At 30.9% G+C, this 27,923-nt stretch overlaps 1 protein-coding gene across 1 annotated transcript in view; it reads left to right on the forward strand.

Annotated features, from left to right (window-relative positions):
* LOC147073889 (uncharacterized) overlaps window positions 1–27,923 on the forward strand; it is a 670,186-nt gene that overhangs the window by 169,599 nt on the left and 472,664 nt on the right. The window contains exon 2 of the mRNA XM_085944702.1: window positions 7,712–7,848. Within this exon, the coding sequence (XP_085800828.1) occupies window positions 7,712–7,848 (137 nt within the window). The remainder of the gene's footprint in view (window positions 1–7,711; window positions 7,849–27,923) is intronic.

The following is a 27,923-nucleotide window of genomic DNA, read 5'->3' on the forward strand; positions in this document are numbered from 1 at the left end:
TGCCACATGATATTATCATCGTGACTTGTACCTATACTGTAAAATATGAACGCCTATTTACAAGGAAATTCTTTCGTCGAGATAACATTATTAATTTATATAAATCCATGATGGCCTACAATGTGTAGATGCATTTTTTGCTATATGATCATGTTGGGTGTATGCAGAAAAGTGCTATAGATGCGAAGCGTTTATAGTTGCATTATGATGAGATGTAATGCAATAATAAAAAGATTATAATCATAGTATTTAGTATCTCTACAATGCCATAAAATTGAATAATTTCAAGTTAAAAAGAACTTTTTATATACAACGTTTTTAAATTTTCTGTTGAATCATATAAACTTGACTTGACTAACTTAAACGATCAAAAAAATTTATACTTGATAGAAATAATACTGAAATGTCATTTTGACATGTCATATTGATTTCCATAGTAACGCACGTATATATTAATAATTTAGTTGCTAGGACCTCAGATCCTTAGCAACCAATAATGGTGTCGAAATAACTTTTCATACAAAACAAAATTAAGTGAAAATGAATTCAATTCTACTTAAAGATGGCTAAAAGTATTTAAAAAAAGCATTGGCATCGTGTTCTGATATATTCTAAAAGTTTCAAATGTCTAGCTAGTCAGAAAGTTAGTTAAAAATCGATTGCAAGATTTGTACCGGACAGAGAACCACCGGACAAATAAGAATACGAGGTTAGAGGAGAATGTTGTAATTGTAAAAATGACAATTGACAAAACGTCGCTGTAGGATTGGTTTCCCGAATAGACCAAATGTTCAGGAGACGAAAAACAAATTTCATAATCCTATATTTAAATACATGGAGATATTTAAATTGTTGTTTTTACAGCATATGAATGATGTTTTCATTACCATTACTAAGTAATTTAAATAAAAGGATGGTTCTGGTTCATTTAGATACAAAAAAACATTCTGCATTAAAAGGTCGATTTCGACAAAAACGGATATTCGGCAAACCAATCTATAGCGACGAATTTGCAAAGTTTGCAAAGTTTGCAAAATTTCTACTACGTAGTATTAATGTTATAATAAATATAGCTGTCTCTGGACTAATTAACAAGTCAATTCCAATACAGACTAATATAAAACTATTGTTCACATAATAATAGTTACTATTTAGAATTTTTGAATAAAATATAAATAGCATTATTATTCTTCTCTCTACTTCCTTGTATTTTTTCTGGTATAAAATGTAAGTTTTGTATAAACTATTAAGTCGGTTTTCTTGTATGAACCGTAGAAAAAAACTAAGCCGCGTAGAATTTTCTGAGCCATTCACTGATAAAATATTTCATAACAAGGTTGGCTTATTTCTGTTCTATAATGAATGCATAGTGGAAAAATATAAAAGAAACTTTTGTCCATATTTCGCGAATTGTATTTTCACTTGGGTAATAACTATAAGTAGATTTTGTTATCATCATTATACCTTATTAAAAAATGATTACATTAGCATTTTTGCTACGTATTAGGTACATCCATACAATATTGTTTATAAGCGTGTACCTATATACTATATTCATTTATTAAGAGAATAGTACAACACATAATATATCATCGTAAGTCAGAGTATAATAATTACAAGAGACTCGTAAAAAGAACTTTTTATATATAACGTTTTTAAATTTTCTGTTGAATCATATAAACTTGACTTGACTAGCTTAAACGATCAAAAAAAATTGTACTTAATATATTAATATTAATAATTTAGTTGCTAGGACCCACTTAGCAACCAATAATAGTTTTACTTTTTACGGATTTCTTCCGAAATAACTTTTCATATAAAACAGAATTAACTGAAAATGAAATGAATTCTACTTAAAGATGGCTAAAAGTATTATGAAAATGCATTGGCATCGTGTTCTGATATATTCTAAAAGTTTCAAATATTTAGCTAGTCGGGATGTTAGTTAAAAAGCGATTGCAAGATTTGTACTGGATAAACAACCACCGGACAAATAAGAATACGAGTTAAGAAAAACGTTGTAAAAAGACATGCGATTTATTTCATCTACCTGTCATATGTTTGCATCCTTAAAATTGTATACTGTAAGACAGTGGCGAAGGGTGGAGGTACACACTAAGCTTTGTCAGTCGTACTCTTTTGTTTTCAATGAACTTGGAATACAAATTGTAAATGGTCCTGGTTAGTTTTTAAAATTCAATTAAACCATAATATGATTGTGAATGTTGTTATGGTGTGCAAAAACAACCTCTAATCCGACTTTCATCTATATATCACTCTATCACTCCTAAAGTGATTCTTGTCCCTTTACAATGAGACCCCTATGTATATCTTTTTGTTTTTACTAAAAATGGATGTTAGCCACTTACTCAACCTATCCATCATCTGGGTACAAACAGACATTGAAAAATAACATGCGAATTTTCCACACTCGCGATTTTAACTTAAGACTCCCGAGATTATAGGCCTACAGCGTAACCCTTTGGCCAGAATGGGTTATAATAATTATTATTCTACTATCAGATTCGATTTAGTTTAAATTTGGAATCAACAATATTGTTTATAAGCCATGTAAGTTTTATTAATATTTTCCCAGTTGTTTTTTTTTAGTTATACGATTTTTCATGCTTATTTATGAACTTGGTGAAAACACACATTAATATTATACTATTTTGAAGTCACTTAAACGTGTAAATTTTATTATTAGTATAACAACAGACAAATAATATTTTGCTTAAATTATAACTTAAGCTAGTGAAATAATAATTTTGTTGAATATATATTATTATTATTATTATACAAAAAATAAGTGGTTAAATTATTAGTTTAAACTATCCTAGACTTGCTTTATCATTAAATACAGGAGTTCATAGTTTTATGGCGTGGCTACATTTTAGGCAACTATTTGAAGAAAGCACGTGCTCTCCATTGAGCCGAGTCACTCCTCAGTGATAAATACCAAGATACAGACAACCCCAGACTGAGATAAACACCCTTATGTCGAGAAGTAATGCCTTGCGCTTTTCCAACGCCGGAGGATAGGTTCGGACAGCAACGAATTTGGGCATAAAATGGCCAAAATTTTGAGACAACTGAACACATTATTTTTATAATAAATTATAACAGTTCAAATTAATATTTCTGAAGATTATATAATATGTTGCCTATGTAAAAAATTAACCAAACGTTATGATGTTTCAAATAATCATTTTTGATTTAATAAAATGAAACTAAGCATACTTGCAATCGTTCATTTTTTGATGTGATAAATAAAATTTAATGTTGAATGCAATTATTTCGTTTTCGACTTTAAGAATAAAATACTTTAGAAATGTTTATATTTTTTTGTAAAAAAAATCGTCACAGAAATAAGTGTTGCTACTTTGGCGGACTTCTTCGAGTCTTCGACTGCGTAATGATACCATCATTTTTGCAAAGTAGAAAATATTGCGATCATATTTCAATTCACAATGTCAGTGGTTAATTGTTAAATGTACCAATAAACCAACTATATATATTATGTTAATAGTTCAATATTATTATACGATTTCTGTAATATTTTTATGTATATTTTTTAAATTTTGTTTGGCATGGCTTTTTAAAAAGCTCTGAACATTTATTTTTATGAAAGTTAGACAAAGTTTTTAGCTTTTATTCACAGGATTACATAATAATATACTATCTTTTAAAAAGCAGACTAATTTACTCTTTAGATGTTTGGCATGCCAAATAGTGTCATGAAACCCTTAAATTTTTGGCATTTCACTGATTACTTAATACTAATGATCAATAGTCATTTTAGGTAGGTATATATAATAGGAAATATGTATTAAATTTTTAATATCTCGATTAAAGTTATTTTTTCATTAATTTTCACAGCCTATAAGTCATTTTATACCAGAAGCTTTGTCATAAATGCCATCATTGCAATTAAATTTTCATTACTCACACTAATCCGTTTTCCTATTTATCTTTGGTGTATTATTTCAATGATAAATCATATACATTTTCAATCATGTGCTGTGCATTTTATTTTTGATACTTTATTTTACTGTATAAAATTGTTTATGTTTTTTATTTTTTTCTCATTCTCTCTTATGAGAGTAATATTTGATATATTATAAATCTGACGTGAAAGCCCTGGATTTTGATTTGTTCACTTGTTTGTTTTTTTTTCATTCACAATGTTTTGTTTTCTTAAATAAATAAATAGTATAATAGTAGAAAACAAAGCTTTTTTCATATGTTTGTAGAACAAAGCTATAATAAATACATACATATTATACCATTTGATACACAAACCATCTGAAAGATTCAGGAAAAAACTATTTATTCCGATAAAAAATATCAGTACTCTCGATTCAATTAATACAAACATACCTTCTTCAATATCAAAAAGTACATAATGAACATAATAATAATATATAACTTTTATTACTAAATAATAATAATAATAGGTATATAATAGACTAATATACTTAATGCATTATCTTTACCGTTGAAAGCTTTTTAAATAATATATACGTATTGATTTTAACAAGTGCTATCGTATATTGAACTGTATATAAAACCGTATACGTTAAAAAAATAATTGTTAATTAAACTTTTTCAATATTGACAACATTTTGATACTGAAGTACTCATTTTTTTATTCAATACATTACTCAAGATTTAATGATTTTTTTAGGTACATTTATTTAGGTACATGGGTCAATGAGAAATGGAACCAGTCTCAGAAAATAAAAACTAGAATTGAGATCGCAAGGAGCGACTTTCTCAAAATAAGACGCCTCCTTAGCAATCGAGATCTTAACCTAAGTCTGAGACTGCGTATGGTACGTTGTTATGAGCTCTCAATTCTTTTCTATGGTATGGAGGTATGGACGCTAAACCAAGAGATGTCACGGAGACTTGAAGCTTTCGAGATGTGGCTGTATAGACGCATCCTCAAAATTCCTTGGACTGACTGGGTGACAAATGTTGAAGTTCTCAATCGAATTGGGAAGGACCGAGAAGTTCTACGTAGTATCAAAACCAGGAAACTACAGTACCTCGGCCACATTATGAGAGGAGTGAAATACAGCATTCCCCAACTTGTCATTAAAGGAAAGATCAATGGGAAGCGTAGAAGAGGACGGCGCCGCATTTCGTGGCTTAAAAACCTCCGTGATTGGTACGAGTGCAGCTCCACTGAACTGTTCCGGGTAGCAGACGACAAAAATAAGATCGCCTTTATGGTAGCCGACCTCCGCTACGGGATGGCACAATAAGAATAAGAATGATTTAATATTATTTACATTATATAATAAATATAAATAAATTTAGAAGTACATACGTTAAATCCGAAAAATTGTAGAGGTATTGTATTGTAGAGAATTAAAAAAAAAAAATACACATCACTGGGTCTATTCTATAGACAAGGCGGCTTTTGGCGGTTATCGGCGGTAGTTTAACATATTTATATATTGAGCCGGTTAATTTTTACAATAAGTTAACTGTTTTGCATACAATATACCCACCGGTACCACACAAAAGCCTTAAATGGAGATGGGCTGGATACATAGCTCAAAGAAGAGATAATCGTTGGACAAATCTAGTCATCCAGTGGTATCCAAGAAGTACAAAACGTCCGCAAGGTAGACCTAGAGGCCGCTGGATCGATGAAATGATAAAGTTCTGCGGAAGTACGTGGCAACGCAATGCACAGGGCCGAGAGAAGTGGAAGCTACTTGAAGAGGCCTTCATTCAGCAGTGGATAGATTCAGGCTGATGATGATACCCACCGGTGCGAATTTATCAGGCAGTATTGCCACGAATGTTGTTGTATTTGAAGATTAATTTAAACAGCTTTCACCTGAGATGTTAAACTATGTGGTATTGAAAATAAATCGGTCCAAGATTTTTGTACGGATCTTTAATTTTTTTAGAGTTAGTTTTATAATAATATGGCGTCATATTGAATATTTGATGTAAGTTAAGTGTAATATTCTATAACTAAAGGCACATATTTATATATTTACCAGTATAGATGATTGTCCACTGAGGTCTTATATTTGGTATATAATATAAGTTTTATTAATATACCGTGTTGAGCTTAGTTCCATAATATTATATTGGAAGATATTTGTTGGTATATCTTTTAAATTTGACCCGAAACTTGATGCAGCCACTGCAGAGCTACCGCATTTAATAATATTTGTTAGATACTAATAATCCGAGTTGCCATTTTGAATTCAACTGCAAACTTACTTAATCCGCATCTGTTTTGCGAGCAAACGAAAACCGCCGGCCATTTGAACCAATGCTCGAGTACAAGAGTATATAAATTTATACGAGCGTCTTGGCGTAACCACTTTGTGTAATGATCTCCGGGTTCGAACCTTGCTAAGAGTTCATATCTCGCAACTCACTTATACTAACTAACTGAAGAGGAGTAAAACAAACAACTTTCGTGGAACGGATATAAAATAAGCATTGTTCTGATGATTGGTAACAGTAGTTGTAGAGTATTATGACTATTGATTCAGGAATATTATGATTAATATAATTATTCAACTAAGTCTTTTAAATTCTACAAAAATCTCGCACTCTTGTCAATATTTATAATAAATTATCCACTTTAATGGTGTTAACTATCAATATTTTTTGTGCAACGTCATAATCATATTATTATCATAATATTTATTACCCTTATTTATTATATTAAAATAATTATAAGGGGTAGTTTCCGATATAATAATATGTTTATAAATTGTAACCATTCCAAATTCAAAACTCAATATTTTGATTTCCACTCATTTGACACAATATTAATAAAAAACTAATACCTATTCCATATTTTTTCACTTGCATACAAACTAAGTTTATATTATAATTTATTTTTAAAAGTGTAATTTTTAAAACGTATTTTTGTTTATTGAATTCTGTGAATTTATTGGAAAAACTTGGGTGTCCTGAGAATTTTAAAATGTAATTAGGCACAATATTATAATTTCTTTTCTCGATATTTTGATATTTTATTTACGATAGATTATGAAATAACTTGTGAATAATGTATATTATATAAGTAAATGTGTTTATGAGAAAAATTTAATATTCACAGAATTATATATATCTATCGAAGGATCATATTTTTTTCATCATAATATGGTTGTTGTGAAATATAGTGTGTCAAAACTCTTCACACATATTTTTTATTGAATCATTAATTTTATTATTTAAAATTTTACAATATGAGTAATAAGTATTTACAATTATCAAGATTTTTAGAATACAATAAAATAAGTCAACAATATACTTTGTTTATTCCGGCATCCTAATAATTAATGACGTTCAAATCGAAGGGCTTTTTGACAGAATCCCATTTGTCAAATTTATCAATTTTTCAGGAGACAGAAAAAACTTTCTCACGGGCATATCATTTCATTCAGTTTTAGAATCGTTTTAGTATTAATAACGTTTAGTATTATTATTTTCAGTTTTTCAACACAATCTCAGAATTCATTGACAAGTGGGATTTTATCAGCAAACTGTTATTGACAACGTGGCTTTTTGTCAGAATCAATGTTTTTTTGTTACCTTATATTCCGGACATGTGATATTTTAAGTTAATTTTACTCAATTTTTGACAGATAGGATTCTGTCAAAAAGCCTTTCTCTAGACGCCATCTGAAACATTCAATTAATGGAATCCTTTTCTCATTTGTTTCAGCTTGTAATCGGACGTATTACGGTGATGTCGGCAGGACATACGAGTTGGAGATCAGAAGACCTCGTGAAGACAAACTGCCGTTTCTCTGCCACTTGAACTTTACTGCGGCAGGGGCCACATATGGAGATCTCGTACAAGTAAGTCAATAACGTCATATTTATACGATATTATAATATTAAATTTATAGGCCAGATTTATTCTATAACTGCACAATTGTATTGGAAACAAAAAATTAAATCGGTGATTTTAATTGAAATGTTCTTGTTATATAGTGACAAGTTACGTTTTAATATTCATCTTTAAATAATTAAATACACATATATAATAGGTTGAAGAAATCGGTACTTGCCATTAGAGAAATTTTGTAATTCATTAGTACTGTAGAGATAGAAAACTTCCAAAAGAGAGACATAGAGTCTCTAATAAAATAAAACTAATAAAATCACTGGATAAACTGAAAGACAGGCAATGCACAGCTACTGAGATTCCTGGATTTAGCTTAGACATTTCTTCAACAGCAATCGATTAATAATAATGGAAATAAGAGTGGATAACCCTTTTCGCTACAGGTGTACACTTCTATCTTTCAATTAATTAAAAAATATAGTTACTTACTTTTATTAGAAATGATAATTATTTTTTAGGGATCGATGAGGGAGAAGGTGGTAAAGTGATAAAGGCAGTGGTAGTAAAGATAGATGTATATATTTATTGTTTTGATGCAGTAGTACAGAGAGTTACAATGATCGAAGTAATATTAATGGTGTAGAGTGATCGCGGTGAGCTAGGTGCTCAGATCGAGCCGCGATCCAGCTGTGATGATGATCGGGACAAACTCGGGAGTCTGTGAGAAATGTGAGTGTTATTTATATAAAACCAATCAATACCTTACACAAACCATTCTTAATAAATTATACTAATAATTTTTGACTAGGTTATGATTGAGAAACCAATTAACCACATTATTTATCGACAACGAGGTATTTTGATGAAGAATTGAGATGAAGAAGAATCCGATTGCCTGATATTAAATATATTAAGTATAAAAAAACGCTGATATTAAATGAAGAAATTGACAGTTAAGTGACTTGTTAATTTTACATTGTCGAAATGCATGCTGACTCGGTATAAGCTTATTTATCGCCATACTTTGATACAAATATATTACGACTATATATATTAATTATCATATTGTTCTCCCAATATTTTTCATGCTTACTTTTCTTTAATACTTACATAAATGTGAATCAACGCTTTGGATGACTGGATTTACATTTTTTATTGCTATACATTGCCTATAACTTATTTATTACACCATATTCTTAAATTAATTTAAATAATATAACATAATAATATATCTGGTAAGCTTTTTTTCACACATTTTAATAATAATAATTATGAGAACCGATAACATCCAAGTCAATGGGATATCTTTAACTGATAAAATATACAATCGTACATATATTTATACTAACAAAGTTTATACAAATTTATAAATTGAATATATGTAGAACAATTAAATATAAACTTCTCTTTACCTGCTTCCTCGTTTAAAAATAATTCAATTACATTTATTTAGATAGAATTAAAAAGCAGTAATATAATTGTTGACAGATATTATTATAATGTAAGTTATGAGACATTCAATCAATCAACAGACATATATCACAAGGAAAAAATATCTACGTGGGTGATTTAATAATCCCTAGACCCACCCCACCCCAGTGGTACCCAAGAGGTACATAAAGATCACAGGGCCGTCTTAAAATAAGTTGGATCAACGAAAATTCAAAGCTCTACGGTCTGAAAAGAGTGAAAGAAATAAGATATGCATTTATTTAGCAGTCAATAAGAAGGTCTTTTCTCATCGAGAATTGACCGTAATACATTATATGGAAGTAGGGATCACGCACACTCTAGTGCACGCCAACCAAGGTCTTGAGAAGTTGCTCCTGGGACACTTTCGGCACAAATTTGAACAGCGCCTATCGTTCGTTACGCCACGGTATACGCCTGCATAATGGGTTTGGAGACGTGGCGTGTGGTGGAGGGAAAAGCAAGTGTATTGATCTAAAAGTAGATTGACCGTAACTAGTTTTTACGAAGAATCAAAATTGAAGACTTTAAAAATAGTTATTTATAAAAACACATTTATAATCATAATATATTATATTAAATTAGGTAGATACCTACCCTTATGTTAGTTCATTAATAATAATATAGAATAATAATAAATTTATTTGGTCAATATGTCAAAGCGTTTTGAAAAAAATCAGTTCAATATGTTTTATAACACGATCAGTGATTTCCGGCTCAGGTGAAAAAATACGAAAATTATGTTTGTCGGGGACCCAATATTTTGATCATGGCGGCGAAATTTCCACGCCATAAAATGTGATGAGATATCCGGGCGTTCTGTTTAACTTTCGAAATTTCCACCTCTACGGTTAATTTTATCTCGAAAATGAAAATACATTTTCTCTGTATTTTGATAATATAAGTGATTTCATAACGTTTTATTGGTGATTTATAAGAAAACGCATTTTTACTCATGACCAAGATGTAATGGGATGGAATGCTTTCGGGCGTTTGAATGGTATCTTCAAGAGTGACCTCCCATTATATCTTAAGCGTAGGGTGTTCAACCAATGTGTGCTACTCGTGCTCACGTATGGCTGCGAGACGTGGACCCTCAACACGAGAGATGTCCAAAGGCTAAGAGTCGCACAGCGAGGCATGGAGAGGTGTATGTTGAGCATCACGTGAAAGGACCATAAGAGAAACGAATGGGTTAGGAAGCAGACAGAAGTACGCGATATAATAGACGTTGCCAAACAGCTGAAATGGAAATGGACGGGGCACATTGCTCGCTGAAAAGACGGCCGCTGGACAAATGCTGTCATCCAGTTGTACCCAAGGGGCACGAAATGGCCACAGGGTCGCCCTAAAAGCCGCTGGATTGACGAACAACGACAAAGGACCTTGAGAGTTGGAAGAAGCTTGGGAGGCCTTCATCCAGTAGTGGATTGACTCCAGCTGATGATGATGAGTAGTTTTAAAATAATTTAATCGTTGTCTAATACCCATTCTAATTGGAAATGCAAGTCGTTATATCTACTTATCTTACTTATTTGTGACGGCTGTCGTAAAGCTAAAAACCACGACGATTGAACATGAAGAAAAACGGTAGTTGAAGAAGGTGTTAGAAAGCCATGATGAAGGCGATCATTTTCTATTCGAATTTGAATAGTACTGATTGAAGCCTGTTTCTACAGTGTAATAGTACTGCCCAGGGAACTCAGAAATAATGGGAACTGAAATACATCACGGGTAAGGCGATAGCAGGTAACTGACTCGAGTAAGGAAGAATCCGGGTTAAACTTACACACGTGTCAAGAATACGTTTTACGTCGAATACTGAAAACTGCTCTCGGTTTATGCATTTACGCTCATTTAATATTGGCGTATTACACACAGTATTGTACGAGCATAATGCGTGCTTCATTTTCGTAGGACACTCACACATTCAAAACCCTGCATCAATATGCGGCGTATTGAATATAGCCTATCAGTATTATATTTATTATCTGTTCTGTGAGTATAAGAATGCCGTGGATTTAAGTTTGACTCCAGCATTCGATAAAAATCACATTTATTGTCTTTTTAATAAAAATAAAAAATTATGTACGGTTAAGATCAACAACCATTCTTCGTTATAATAAGTCTGTTATAACTGAAGATGCTAAGAAAACCATCTTCAACGAAGATTGCACCCAAGTGAAGCAAAACTAAAAACCCCTCGTCTACTAATTATTGTCTTACTAGCTCTAAGAATCAGTGAAGGAACATAGTATTTGTTGCATATAAAAAAGAAAAATTAACTTAAATTGGCTATATTAATAGAGAAACAATGCTTCACATAAAAGAAGAATTTAACATCTTTGAAATTCTGTAAGCTGAAATTATAACCAATTATCTTTTTACTGTACAATTTGAGTCATTTTTGCGACCCAGGTTTCGCTTTTTAGCATTTTAGGCTCTGTGTGTGCAACAGTGCCAAGGGGTGGAGGTAGGCTATTAAGATTCGACACAAATAATGTACACAAAATTTTGAAAGTCATACTTATTTGTTTTCATTGAACTAATAATATAATTTGCAGATGGTGCTGGTTAGTTTTTTAAATTCAATTAAACCCTGCCTAAACCAAACCATAATAGTTTAAGTGTACTATGGGCAATCTGACAACAACAGTGCACACTTTTTCAGTCATACTTATTTGTTCCGTTGAATTAAGAATACATTGTACAGATGGTGTTTTTTTTTTTTTTTTTAATTTATTAAGCCCTGCCAGAACCAAAGTATAATCGATAAAAAATATTCTTCTATCTATAAAATATCTGACGTATAGTTTAATGACATAATTTTAGATATTTTATATAAGATAAACAAATATTTTACTATGGCTTGGATAAGGCAGGGCTTAATTGAATTTTAAAAACTAACAAACACTATCTGCAATTTATAGTCTTAGTTCAATGAAAACAGATAAATTTTACTAAAAAAGTATAGTATGCATTATTTATCTCGGATCTTAACAGCCTACCTATAACTTTTGCCACTGGTGTGATAGTACCTGAATATGCCGAATGACAAAATCCAAGTCGCAAAAAATATTAAAATTGAATAGTGCAAAATTTAAATAAATTATAATTTAAATTCAGATTCCATCAAGTAGATATCCTCAGTTGACAGTATTAATTTGCTAGTTCAATGATGAAAGTAAAACAATCTTCAACGTTTCCTGGCCTGATTTATATTTTATATTTTCAAAACAAATTTCAAACTAATTTCAAGAATGCTCGTAAAGGGTGTTTGTCATTATTTTACACATAAAAATACCCGCGCAGCACCGCTGATTTACGATAGTATTAAATGAAAAACACCTCTAATAAGAGAGCGATGTGTTTGGTGCAAACATATTCGCGTACTTTTGACCCGGAAAATTGGCGAAGAAAATTGCGAGCCCAGCGAAGAGATGGTACGCTTAGATTTGATCGTGGTAGTATGGCAAACATCGTTGAGTTGCCACCACCTTAAGAAATTGATCACATTGCAGTGCAGGTTTTAATCATAAATTAGGGATTAAATATTAACAATATCAAAATGAGACTATATTATGTCAACAAGTAAGGGACGTAACCATAAGTTTTCTCAAAATCTTCTCAATTTAATTGGATATTAACATTGTACACGACTAAATACACGTTGTGTCCAAAGGATGTAAGCTTCAATTGCCGATTTATTATCTAAATTTAAATGGCATTTAAAAAAAAGGAAAAGAAAAGTGAAGTGGGAATAACGACTTAACCATCATTTTTGTTGGTTTTTCTTTAATCAACTCAATAATTAATATCAGATTAGGAATATAAAGCCAAATTATATATTATCATGCACGGTTATCTATTTTATATTTTAACTTTGACCAAAAACCATAACAAAAACGTTTTTTTGCCTCCTGTAAAATTTGATTTGCGTGGATTACGTCCTTTTTCCTTTCTACAGTCGATATGGAAAATCATAAATCTACTTAATGCCGTATGGATACTATTCGTATAATAATATATTGAATGTTTGTCCAATTCCAAGTAGGCTGTGGTCTAGTATCAAAATTGGCAGTAATTATATCATACTCTACCATTGTCATTTTTCAACTTTACTATAACAAATGTATGATATCTGGCTACGATTACTGATTTGTGAAAAAAGTAAATCAGCTTTTACGCATGCGGTTCCAGAAAACAGCCAGAGTTTCCGGTTGATGGACACCAATCGACAGTGCGTAAGAGGCCTAAGTGATCTCTAAAAGCCTCATTAGCTCACTTGCTATACTAATCTGCGGCAAGTTTAACGTGAATCGTGGCTGTTTCGAGAACTACGATACTGGCATAGGTCGCAGAGCCACGACGGCGGCCATGACACTTCAACTTATCATTTTCGCACTGTACTATGTATTTACAACGTTTTTATTAGCTCTTATTCTTGTTTGTCTGCGTGGTTGTTTGTCCAATACAAATCCCACAATCAATTTTTAACTAACTTCCCGACTAGCTAAACATTTGAAACTTTTAGAATATATCAGAACACGATGCCAATGCATTATTTTAATACTTTTAGCCATCTTTAAGCAGAATCAAATTAATTTTCAGTTAATTGTATGGAAAGTTATTTCAGAAAAATCCGTAAAAAGTAAAAGACTATTATTGGTTGCTAAGGCGGTGGTCCTAGCAACAAAATTATTAATATATACGTGCGTTACTATGGAAATCTAAATGAAATGTCAAAATGATACATTTTAGTGGGGAATGGGACGATTTGACACCGCGAACTGGCCTCCGCCGATTGGCCTCCGGTAATTGGCCGCCGTTACAATCGGACGCCGGCCCAATTGGACGCCGACCCAATTCGACGCCGACCCAATTGGCCTCCGGGAGGATTGGACGCCGCATAGTTGAATTAAATGCGCAAAGGAATAGACGTACGTTACGATTTGTTGGAGTAAGTAAGCAAGTCAGTTTAATATGCTTCTATCTTCTCAGTAGTTGTACCTTATACATTTCGTGCTTGACACATTTTTAATATAGATTGAGAATAATTATTATGCCTTATGATGTTTATTAAAAGAAAATAAGTCTTTCCTCGCTAAAACTTAAAGATGTGCATAATCAATTAATTTATTGTCTATACACGGGTACTTATTTATATTTACAACAAATATTAAAAATAATGTTAGATGTTAGAATGAAAATTACATTATATTTCAGCGTTTTATCGACTTAATATTATAATAAAGCTTAAACATGTATATTATTATGCATAAATGCGTATTTTAACATAGTATGAAATTAAAAACAAAATATTAAGTAAGTTATCTGCTAAGTATAAATGTTTCAGTAGTTTGATTGATAAGCAACTGATAAGGTACTGGGAAGGTACTGGGACGAAATCCCGAAGGCCGAAATCCCGAAAATTAAAAATAATACAAACATCAATAATTGCGCAATTTTTGCAAGAGAGACAAAAACCCATTTTTTGTGGAAAATGGGTTTTCCGATTGCGCAATTTTTTTCAGGAGAGACCATTTTATAGAACGAATGGATTTTGTGTCTCTTGTAAAAATTGCGCAATTCGCGATTGCGCAATTATTGATGTTTGTATTTTACATTTTTTTTATATTTCCACAAAAAAATGGGTTTTTGTGTCTCTTGCAAAAATTGCGCAATTATTGATGTTTGTATTATTTTTATTTTTCGGGATTTCGGCCTTCGGGATTTCGTCCCAGAACCTTCCCAGTACCTTATCAGTTGCTTATCAATCAAACTACTGAAACATTTATACTTAGTAGATAACTTACTTAATATTTTGTTTTTAATTTCATACTATCTTAAAATACGCATTTATGCATAATAATATACATGTTTAAGCTTTATTATAATATTAAGTCGATAAAACGCTGAAATATAATGTAGTTTTCATTCTAACATCTAACATTATTTTTAATATTTGTTGTAAATATAAATAAGTACCCGTGAATAGACAATAAATTAATTGATTATGCACATCTTTTAGTTTTAGCGAGGGAAGACTTATTTTCTTTTAATAAACATCATAAGGCATAATAAATTATTCGCAATCTATATTAAAAATGTGTCAAGTGCGAAATGTATAAGGTACAACTACTGAGAAGATAGAAGCATATTAAACTGACTTGCTTACTTACTCCAACAAATCGTAACGTACGTCTATTCATTTGCGCATTTAATTCAACTGTGCGGCGTCCAATCCTCCCGGAGGCCAATTGGGTCGGTGTCGAATTGGGTCGGCATCCAATTGGGCCGGCGTCCGATTGTACCGGCGGCCAATTACCGGAGGCCAATCGGCGGAGGCCAGTTCGCGGTGCCAAATCGTCCTAGACCCATTTTAGTGTTCTATATTTGTTTGTTTGTTTTTTATTTAATTCATATCAAGTACAGGTTTGAGCATATTGAGCATAATAATTCAACAGGAAATTTAAAAACGTTGTAGGTATATAAAAAGTTCTTTGTATCTTGTAATTATTTTAAATATTATTTTTTTAAATATCGTTAATACAGCTTTTTTTTTTATTTTTTTTCACCTTTTCTATATCACATTGCAAACGTCTTCAATGTATAATTTGTAATGTCCACTTTATTTAAAATAAATAACAATTTAAATTCGATGATGATTGCAAAACGATTTTCGTGTGGTTGAATTGACATTAAATTAATACCGAGCTAAAAATAAAATGGCTTGAAGTCGCATTATTTGTGATTTTAACATAAATAATAATTGTATAAAAAAAATTGTAACATTCAAATCGATTTTTTTATCAACGCAGTCCTGGAAAACAAAAGGTTGTATTTGAATCTTGATAAAAAAATGAATTTGCATTACAAAATTATTGATTCATTAGTCCAAGGAATATTGTTGGAAAAGACACACTTAACCTATAATCTTTAACTTAGCTTCATTTTATAATTTCCATCGCAAACGTATTTTTTCAACCCAATACTATTAATAATAGCTATCAATAAATTATAAAAGCAGCTGTTAAAACTCACATTCGATAAATAAAACGAATGACCTCAATTAATTATTTAATCTTCTATCAATAATTTGCGTTTGCCTTCTACGCCAATGTGTGAGCATCCTTTAGCCATATTCGATGCCGCCGCTTGATTAGTTCTTTACCTGAAATAGCTAAAATCGTTAGGGTGAAAGTGAAAACCAGAGGACGTTATTAAGCCAATAAGTGTGTGAGGCCGAACTCTAGAAAGGATGAACGGCTATTACTGAAACCACAAACTATAACTATGTACATACATTTTCATTCATATCTTTAGTCTGTAACTGGATAATTTACTCTATTAATTAAATAATAATACATTTATTACACAATCACTGGTAGAATTACGTTACGTTACGGTGGAATAGGGCCACAGTCTTGTATGGCTATGCTTTGTCGTTCAACTGTATATTGAATGGCAGTTGAAAATCAATTGTAAAGTAATAATAATATTATCATTTTCATACTAGAAATGAGGTAAAAATCATTCTTTTGGCTTAGTTATTTTTTCTTTCATAAAAAAAGTTTTGTTACTCAATGACTAAATATTGTGTTCATCAAAAAATAAACTTTGAATAGTGTTATCAAATAAGAGATATATATTATTTTTAATTTGAAATAAAGTAAGTTGATTATATCACGAGTCATATAGCTTGATGCACCATTTTGTTGAAACCACATATCGTCCAGATCAAAAACATCTAATTCGTGCCAGTATCAAAATCATTAGCGTTCTTCATTGACAGTAACTGCATTACCATTTTCGTTTTCAAAAAAAATACAATCCAAACACATCAAAACACACCAACCACACAAAAATGTTAATTTTGAGAATGTGAGTTTTCATTACTCCAAATGCGGCAATTGTGCTTATTTACGAAGCCTTTTAACCAAATACAAGCGTCATCACTCAAGATGATTTTTTAATGAAATAATGGATATGTTTTAAGTTGCTCTAAAGCTCAATCAGCAACATTTCGACGCACCTAATGGTCTTGTATTTTATACGCCTTCAAATAATAATATATTATAATGTTGAAATAATTTTTAATAATTTGTATACGCTTTACAACTGTGTATATTTCTATGATGATTTGCCAAACAATGCTGAACACAAATTTAAATTTTGATAGGAATCAGAATAAAGGCTGCTATAACGTTTAAAAATCTGGGGTACTAATTTGATAAACCTTTATAAAAACAATTCCATAAGGATGCTTCGTACAAATTTATACAACATTATTTATTATCTCCTCAGATGGAAAAGATGTGATGAAAAGATTTTTTTTTACAAATTCATCGGAAGTAGCGATGTGTGGTCTAATGGAATGATGTTTTTGTTGCGCAAATTTGCACTATGTGAATTGCCTAAACTACATTTAATTTGACTGCAATACTTGCCGATGTGACGGCAAACGTACATTGAATTTCAAACAAATTAATAACTGTAGTCGTGTATTTGTGTAGCGGTAAAAGCTTACGAATGATTATTTTAGTCTATTTAGAGCTACGCATAAGATCGCAATTTGAAAAATAATTTGTTCAATGATATTAAGTTATAATTAATGTATTATAAAGTTGTTAAGTACCAATATATTTAATATTGTCCAAACAAAACGAGTTCTATTTATAAATTTAAAAATAGTTCGTAATATTTACACATCTCTTTGCCCATCGCTTTTACCTCATTGAGCAGAATATCAAATGTTTAAATTACAACGACCCGATGGTAAATTATGTTCGGAGAGTACACGCCCTCCCAACCCACCACTACCTCTTGGGGCGAAATCAATTTTATATTCATAACTCTATAGTGACTGTGAATCCAACAAAACAGAGATGATCAAGTATTCATAATATGATGTTATAATACGATGATTTTCTAGTGCATTCCAACTGGTGGAACAATATGTGATCAACAGGATTATTAAATTATGGCAGAACACATTATAATCTTAAAATATACACAACATTCTCAAAATTATTTTCACTGAATTCTTAAATATATAATAAATAGGTACAATACTAGTCGATAGTAAAAGGTTTTAATATGATATTTAGAAAGAAAGAAGTAAGAAAATAAAAGAAGAAAAATCCTTCTTCTTATCGCGCTATCCTTCAACGAAGATCTGCCACTATCGATATTAACTTTTATCATGTCGACTGTAGAAAGGAAAAAGGACTTAACCCTAAGTCTTTTCAAAAAAGATTTTATTGGATAATAATATTGCACTTAACTAAATACACGTTGTGTTCAAAGAATATAAGCTGCAAATACCGAATTATTATCTTAATTTAGCTCGTAATTAAAAAAAAAGAAGTAAAGTGGGAAAAAAGATCATAACTTATGTGGGTTTTTATTTAATTAACTTCGAAAACCATAACAAAAATGTTTTTGTGCCTCCTGAAAAATTTTATTTGTATGGATTACATCCTTTTTCCTTTCAACTGACGATATGCTACCCGGAAGAGTTCAGTGAACTGGAGGTTCTTAAGCTAAAAATTACGGGGTCGTTCTTTGCTACGTTCACCATTGATCTTTCCTTGAAAGTCAGAGAATGCTATACTTTTGTCCTCTTACAATGTGGTCAAGGTACTGTAGTTTCTGGTTTTGATATTTCCATTCGATTGATAACATTAATGATTGTTATCTGGTTAGTCCAAGGAATTTTGAGAATACGTCTAAACAGAAAAATTAACATACATATTTGATGAAATAAAGTTCTGGAACCGAATTCCAATTGATTGTTTTACAGCAACCAAAAAACACCTATCGTATAACTTAGCTCCAAAATCAAAAAAAAGGTGATAAATACATTATTAAGCCAGTTAAATATCCGAGAAAGTTAACTGTCAAGCGTAATATTTTTTTAACATGGCCAAACCCCATTGAGTAGTAACGTAAAATATTTTCACATGTCATACTTGATTTCAAATGAATTCGATTAGAATCAAGTAAAATACAGTGCTATATTTTAACAATAAAACTATTCTAGATACGACTGATCGACTGATAGCCGTGTTATTTTGAATCAAGAAAAATATCAGAAACGTGTTACCGTCTAAACTTTTTAGAATAGCCGCCCTGCCTTGCTGGTTATTAGTGACTAGTGAGAATTTGTAATGGAAAACTCGTGAAGAGTGAGAAACAATAAATTAGGATTTGAAAGTTTTTAACACGACAGGCACTAATATAATATGGCAATCAAAAAGTTTTTGTAAAAAAAGCTCTTAATCCCATCCCTAAAAAGGTCTGTTAAAATTATGTTCTTCACTCTATACTCCCATAATAGTATGTTGTAATTATAAGCAAACATGTGGTTTTACTTTTACTAAGTGAAGATTTTGTCTTAAATATTATTCCAAACTTTTCATAACTATAGGATTAGTACTTTCAGTGATATATTATAGAATCAATTTTCATATAATAAAGATTTTCTTCGACATTTTCCAACTAAATAAATTTAATTAGAAAACATAAATAATATCTTTGGATATCTCTGCAAGAATATTGAATCATAAACTTGAGCAACCCCCTTGCAGAGGGTTGTATTATATTTCACACGTTACGGGGGTTGGATAGAATCGAAGTAGTTGGAACAATAATAATTATTTCGAACGACTTATTTATATGGTCAGATTCAAATTCACCCCGATAATTAATTTGTTTATGATATTAAAGAGGGTTGATTTCGTTTTGTATTGCAACTGAATTAATATTTCATAATTGGTGGGTTCGTGCTGTTTAGAATTTGACTTCGGTGACCTTTCTTATGTGATTGTAATTTTAATACATACATACTTTATAATATTGTATAAACTAATATCTCGGGTGTCTATTTTTCATGAATCTAAGGCAAGACACATAAAATAAAATTCCCCGGATGATAATATTATTTTGGTCATAGATGATATTGTGAAAAATAGTATGTATTTTTCATGTAATTTACTAAGACACTCTTTTAATAAAAAAAGCCAATTTTTACCTTCATACAAGTTAAAATTTATAAAAAAGATCACTACGTATGTGGAGACTTTTCGTAAATACGTTCAAAAAATAAAATACACATAATAAATATTTCACACGAATTATTTAGTTGCTATGATAGATATCTCATCCTATGAACTCTCAAAAATATTAAGAGCTTTTTTCAGTCTAGAATCCTTAAAAATACATAATTATTCATATTATATTTATTTATATTATCTCATTGCGATTGTTACATGGCAACCATTTTAAATATCTCAGTATATGGACATTGTTGAGGCTTTTTATAATTGTTACCCAATACCTATGTACTAATATATTTAAATAATTAAGGTAAGTACCTACACAAATTAAATTGTACAGAAGAATTGGTTTCATGTGGCTCTCCTTCTTAAATGTTAATGATGACGTATGGCATGTTCGGTACCCTCTTCAAAAACTACAGTTTTATTGAAAAAAAATGTGGCTTGCATAGTCAACTAATTATATATCAATATATTCAGTGAGCAAACATATTGTTTTTAGTTTTCTGATATATTAGTCCTAATATAAATTACAGTCACTTAGGTGCATAGTGTATTACACTTTGTCCATCTACTTAACAGTTATGAATTGATATAATTATCATATACAGAAAATAATATCTTTAAAATATACTTTTATCAAATACTTATAAGTAGATATATTTAATCATTCACATTGCGATAACTTGCTTTGTACAAATTTAGTAGTCATTGATTTATAGAACACTCCAAAGCGCGCTAGTGCTTTACTGAATCAGATATTAAGCTCTGCAAAAAGCTCCCATATGCCGTTTTCAAAGTACCCCATAAGTTCAAACTAATTTATTGCTATCGGGTGTAAAGATAGGTAAATGAGAGAGTTGCTTTTTTGCTATGCCACCGTATTCAGCGCACATTGCCCCAGGTTCTTGAATTCAAAACACCTTTTTAAAGCTTAAAGCACTTGCTAGTCTGTATTTTTATTGTTGTATTTTTTTTTATAATTCAGTTGTAAAAGTGTTGAATAAACCCGTATCTATATACAAAGAACCAATTTATGTAAAAGTATAGATTCAGTAAACAAGTTAATTACTTAAATTATTAAATATTCTGATATTGTTAGATAAACATCAGAACGCTGGGCTACACAAAGATATCTTGCAGTAGCTTCACATAAGCAGAAACCAATAATGTTATTATATATTTATTATATTCAGATAAACAATAACAAAAAATTGCTTGTATTAATGTCAAACATATTGATATATCTACAAAATACACCACTCCGTACAATAACTAACAGAAAAATTGGTACTTTTTACAAAAACAGTAAATAGTTATTGACATCTTACAAAAATCTGTGAGAATCACACTTATTGCATTGTAAGTATAGTTCAGTTTCAGGAACATAATAATACTTATTTACTAAATTATTGCAATTATCTTTTTAAAAAAATCAAATCAAATTTAATTTAATTATATATTTCTATTCTAGAAGTAATAATCAAATTGACATCTAAAAATTAACACAGTTTGTAAAACGACCATTTTTACAATGAAGGTAGAGTTAATTTTTTCATCACTTACATATCTATTTATATGTTTATTATTAAAGAATATAAACATATAAAATGATTTTAGTCAATTTAACTTCGCGGTAGACTATAATAATTATTTAATAATAATTTTATTTTTCACACGCTTTGTTCAAATAATAATACGTCGATGGTAATGTCATACAAAATCGACTATCAAAGATGGTGGCTGTAAACTAGAGCTCAAAAATAATATAATGAAATGATTTATGTACTCCTAGGCCATATTTTACAAATGTCTTGTGAGGCGAATGAATCCGGTCCTATCAATTATTAAAATATGTGAATTAAGACGATACTTCAGTGAAACGGCAAATAATTTTAAACTACAGGCGCGACGAAATTTTGGACTCGCTGGCATTCGGAGAGCGAACGTCGAGGTGTGAATACGTTAATTTGTTTCATGATGGCGACGAAGGTATTAATTTTTAAATCGTATAAAGATGACTAAAAACGTTACCCATTTACTTGAAAAAGAAAACATGCCAATGAATATATTATTATTGTTACTAATAGAAGAATAAACAGAACATTAAATGGACGCATGTTGGATTTATATAACAAATTATATTTCGTTCGGCATGCGTCATTTGCACCCGCGACCCGCAATCCGCGCATCGTCTGGCCACGATCTTTTTAGACCATGCCTCAACTGACGTATAAATAGCCTTAAGCATTATATAACATCTATTGCGAATAACGTATTTAAAATAATGAATTATTTTTCAGTAAAAATTGACATACAACTCTCTTGTGAGACATTTCCTTCTTGCCCGTGCGGTACGGGTTCGATTTCCGATGAGGTGACAATACATTTATGCAATTTTCTATAAACCTAGGTGTTTATGTGATTATTTCACTGCTACCACTACACTACTGCTTTGATTATGCTTCTGTTGTTGGCAGTAGCCAAGGGTGGAGGTAGGCTGTTAAGATTCGACATAAATAGTTCACAATAAACCCACGAAAGCCGCGTGGTTTAAGGATTGGCCTATAACGTCGTGGGTTCTAGGTTAGAATCCTGAGTTTGGCAATTATACATATTGTTTTCCAATTTGTGTATGAGTATGGACCTAATAGGTCGATCAAGTGGCTGATATCCATTTCTCGTAAAAATAAAATCCAGTAATACAAACCACCACTCTGTGGAGGCCCATATTTATGATCTTATTAGGATCGGACATGGACGAAAAAAAAACTTTGACAGTCAAACGTACAACTCCACCCTGCGCCACTGGTCGTTGGACTTCATGAACTGTTGTAATATAAATATATATTTTTGTTTTAAAATGAAATTAAACAAAACAATTAAATGATATATTTGAATATTTAAATATATTAACCCAACATAATAATGTAACAAAATGGGTTGATATTTAATTAATAGGATTAATAGCAAACTAAATTAGTATTCTGAGAATTATTTTGTAAGTAAGTATATTTAAACAAGAGTTTGAAATCTGAGTATTTTCAATTACGTATAACAATATTACATAGAAGAAAAGCTGGTGTATTTTTATATTAACATCGGACGAGATTAAAACAACATTACGAAGCGAAATGTAGTGTAAAGGGAAATCATTATTCATAGGCTTTGTGTGCCGCAGAATAAACTTTGCTCGAATCCCATATTGAAATACCTACTAAGTTGATCCACGTAATTGGCCCGGCAAAGAGCACTTCGATCCGCGCCGGATAGTTTTGTCCGGTATTTAACCGGGGCTAATATTTGTACACGGATTAGCAATTTGTATACGAAACTGGAGGGAGACACTGCCACGGTTATTACTCAAATATTTGTCCGCAGTTGATAAAAACCATGCAAATTAATTCGGAAAATGAAAACCGCGGATTAGTGGTGAGCTTTGTATTTTTAGTTTTATTCAGGTTTGTTTTGAATTTACTTAACAGATAATTATTTTGTATGTGTATTTTTAGCAGATATAATAAATAAATAAAAAAAAGTCTATTATGTCTTCTTCTTCTTCTTTCTTCTTTTGCCATATCCGCCCCTTAACTGGAGCGTATGGACACCACGCGGCGCCTCCAAGAATTCCTGTCGCTCGCCAGTCTTCTTGCTTCGTTCCAGGTCAATCCAACATCCCGTAGCTATACACTCTGTAGATTGTATTTAGCTGTCTTCCAGGACGCTGGTATCCGGTCAGCTTGAAGAACAGGCAAGCCAGGTTGAAGTTCTCTTCTGGCATCCGCAGCACGTGGCCGAGCCAGGTCCAACGTCGCCTCTTCACTTTCAGCGTGATGAGAGGCTGCTTGGTGCGTTCTCCAGTATTAGTCGCAAACATCTGTTTTCGAAGCTTAGTATACGGTTACTCTGAGCCTTCGTAAGGTGCCATGATTCGCTACCGTAAAGCAGCACCGTCAGAATGCAAGCGTCGAATAGGCGGCATTTGGTTTAGCCATCGAAAAATACAATTTTATATTTTGGGAGAACACGACACCGTTTGGTTTTTTTAAGTATACATTTGACACCCTATTTCAATAAGTAAACATCTCAACATTTCAAGGTTTTAGTAAGTTAATAATTCTATTTGATTTAAAAAGGTTTTCTCTTCATAATTCAGTATAAAAAAAGAGCTTTCTTCAATGTGTCATAAAATCGAATAACCCTATCTGAGAATCAATCATTAATTCAATTATATACTGTAATATCTGGATTACTGCTGAAACCACTACACTAAATAAAAAAAAACATATATTTTTTGCAAAATCAATGCTTTAAAATTTAAATTGGAATTTCTGCAAAATTTTCAAATGCGATTACGACAATTCCCGATTGAAATTATATTTACTACACCAGCATACTACTGAAACCCCCCTGCCCTACATTTATTTAAGTATACATTATTTACTTGCGTCCTTCTTTTCATTGTACATACAGATCTTTGACGTATCAGCAAATAAAAAGAATCCAGAATATATATATTGTAATTAAAAAAAAAAGATTGTAAAAAACATAATAGTATAAATCGCTAAAACCGACTCATATGAAACAGTACAAAATAAGAGATTTACAGTCACTGTGGTATTATTGGTATTGATAATATTATTTAAATCCGAAAATAAAGGTTTTCAGTTGATAGGTACCTCTAGTTATGTTGTTCGTAAACCATTATTATGGGGAAAATAAATGACAAATAAACTAATTTTATGGAGTTTAATTTGCATACTAATAAACCTATTGTAAAATAAAAATGTAATAGTAAATGATATTAGTATTAAAAACAGAAAAATAATTATGTTGATAAATTTATATTATTTTCACAATTACTTTTTCAAATGATGTGGTCCACGGTTTTGTAGGCTGTTTTTTTTAATAAATCAATTTCATAATTTAATTACCAAGTTGTTATTATCGTCTCATAAAGTTGTAAGATTAGTTTTATTATTAAGTTTATGATCATTATCGTCATCAGCCTGAATCTATCTATTGCTGTATGAAAGTCTTTCTAAGCTGACTCAACTTCTCTCGGTCATGTGCATTTGCCACGTACTTCTTCAAAACTTAATTTATTTATCGATTCAACTGCCTCTAGGTCTATCCTACGGATGTTTTGTGCCTCTTGGTTACAACTGGATGACTAGATTTGCCCAGCGATTATTTCTTCTTCCAACCTTTTTCCATTTGAGGTTTTAGCAAACTCTATTACATACTAAATTTATACACGGCCTGAATTCCATGACGCCAGTATTATTTTTATCTTGGGTTTAATTCTGGGACGAAAAAATAATAACACTAAATTGATTTATTGTCTTGACATTAGCGCGAACGAAATTTTAAAATTTGTCTCATACGGTAATCAATAAAGATTTTTCCCTAAAAATATTTTATTACTTTTCTAATAATATATTAATGTCATATTAAGACCTCACATCTCAAATATTATATTATTAGGATGTTAATGTTTATAACGGATTTTCATGGTTACTCATTTATTTAAAATCACTCAATTATGTATTTATAATGTTACGTGATTATGCGCGAAATCACTGAACTATAAAGCACCGTTTTGAATAGCATCCGTTGACCGTCTATGTTTGTGTATGTAGAAAAGCACTTGGCCTCGTGTAGCCTGCAATCACTATGTTGCTAATGATTGAAAATTAAATCAAATGATTTAACAAAATTTCAGCGCGATTTAATGCAATTAAGATAAATTTATGCATACGAGTGTACAAAATGTATAATGGCAAAGACTATCTGATGAATAAACGGATTGTTAAACCAGACTCAGCGTTTGATAGCCTGCAGAATCAACTGCAAATTAATAAAATAATTATAGTATCGGTATAATTATATAAATATTCACTTTAGCAACTAGAGCAAAGCTGGATAATTCCGAGAAGGCAGACCGTACTTGTAATTGGCTAGTACGCTCAAAAAATAGATGACCATTCAGATCCGACCTGTTCTCAACATTAATTTGCACACTGCCTATACTAGCTATACTAGTAATTAAATCTTGTAATCAGTTATAGTTTTCTTTAAATACATACCGTTGTATTATTATTGGATCTGCTCTACACCGCTTGTTCATAATAAAAAGATGACAGATCAGAATCAGAGGTTGTATAACACAGTAATGTATGGCAATTCATTCGGGATTATTCGGCTTCAGTCGACAATTTTCGAAAACGATTGATGTCCAGTTTGTTTTTGTTACAAACTGAATCGTTCGTTTATATTCATATACATATTCTTATTATGTCGTATAGTATTTGTGTATATAATTTATTAAGAATAATAGATTTAATAATTTCATACAAGCTGTTAATTGCTGTGTAATTTTAATACAATGGCATGTTTATTAATTTAACATTTTTTTTTTGTTCGTTAGTATCATTTTTATAAATCAATTATGTTATTAAATAATTATTGGTCTAAATACGAGTCTTGACCACATCGCGTGCACATGTAACAGGTGGGCAATTATAACATTAATACAATATATAACACAAATTAATTATAATTTCAAAATTACTGAGATTATATCATTTTATAATAGTATTAGAGGAGGATATTATGGATGCAAAATTTCAATATCGGTATCTTACCAAAGGAAACGATGCATGCAAGTTAATATAATTCACTTTATGTAATTTATATTTTAAAGTGTTTTAATTATTCAACACGTATCTAAATATATTAAGAACAAAAACATTTTTTTAATTAAAAAAAATACATTTAATTATCTTTTAGAATAAGCCGTTATAAAATATGCGTTTATTGCACAGTATCTTATTAATAAGTTCTTTGAAGATCGTGAACAGATTTTTCAAGTATTCATAGTTTTAATGATTTTTTAATTTATTAAAAAATGATCAAATTTATTCAACTTAAATTCGTTTTTAGTGATATTGAAGTGAGCATATTATCCGGATATCATATTTGAATACTTACCTATTATCATTAATTTGGTATAAACAGTCTAATATTTGTAATGCCACTAAGAGTAATACATATCATCATTAACCGAGGTAAAATTACTGTTTAATAGACTCCCCTAGCTCTTTTCACTCTTCTCGGTCCTTAGTAATTTGCTGCCACATACATCCGCCGAATTTTATAAGTTCGTCAATCCAGCGTGTGTCAACTCACCATGTGATATGCCAAGCCCATAGCCGTTTGCTTGGCAGCGTCTATTACATGGCATACTCTTGTGTGCCTCCTTATGCATTGGTTTATTTTGTTGTCTTTCCTCGAAATGCCCAACATTCACCTTTTTATGAAACGTTACTCGTAATTTTCATCAAGTTACGTAATAGTTTTAACAAGTGGTTAACATCCATTTCTCGTAAAAACAATATTTTTGAATAGAACCTCCACTCTGAGAAGCCCCAATTACAATCTTCTTGGGATCGAACGTGGTAAAAAAAAATATCGCTATTACAATACAATAAACCCTAACAGGTAACATTAAAAGATATAAAACGCAGTAAACAAAAAAACAAACAACATCTGCA

Source organism: Rhyacophila brunnea, unplaced genomic scaffold (assembly GCF_057557595.1).
Source record: "Rhyacophila brunnea isolate RB1 unplaced genomic scaffold, BYU_Rbru_1.0 scaffold_17, whole genome shotgun sequence".
Lineage (NCBI taxonomy): Eukaryota > Metazoa > Arthropoda > Insecta > Trichoptera > Rhyacophilidae > Rhyacophila > Rhyacophila brunnea.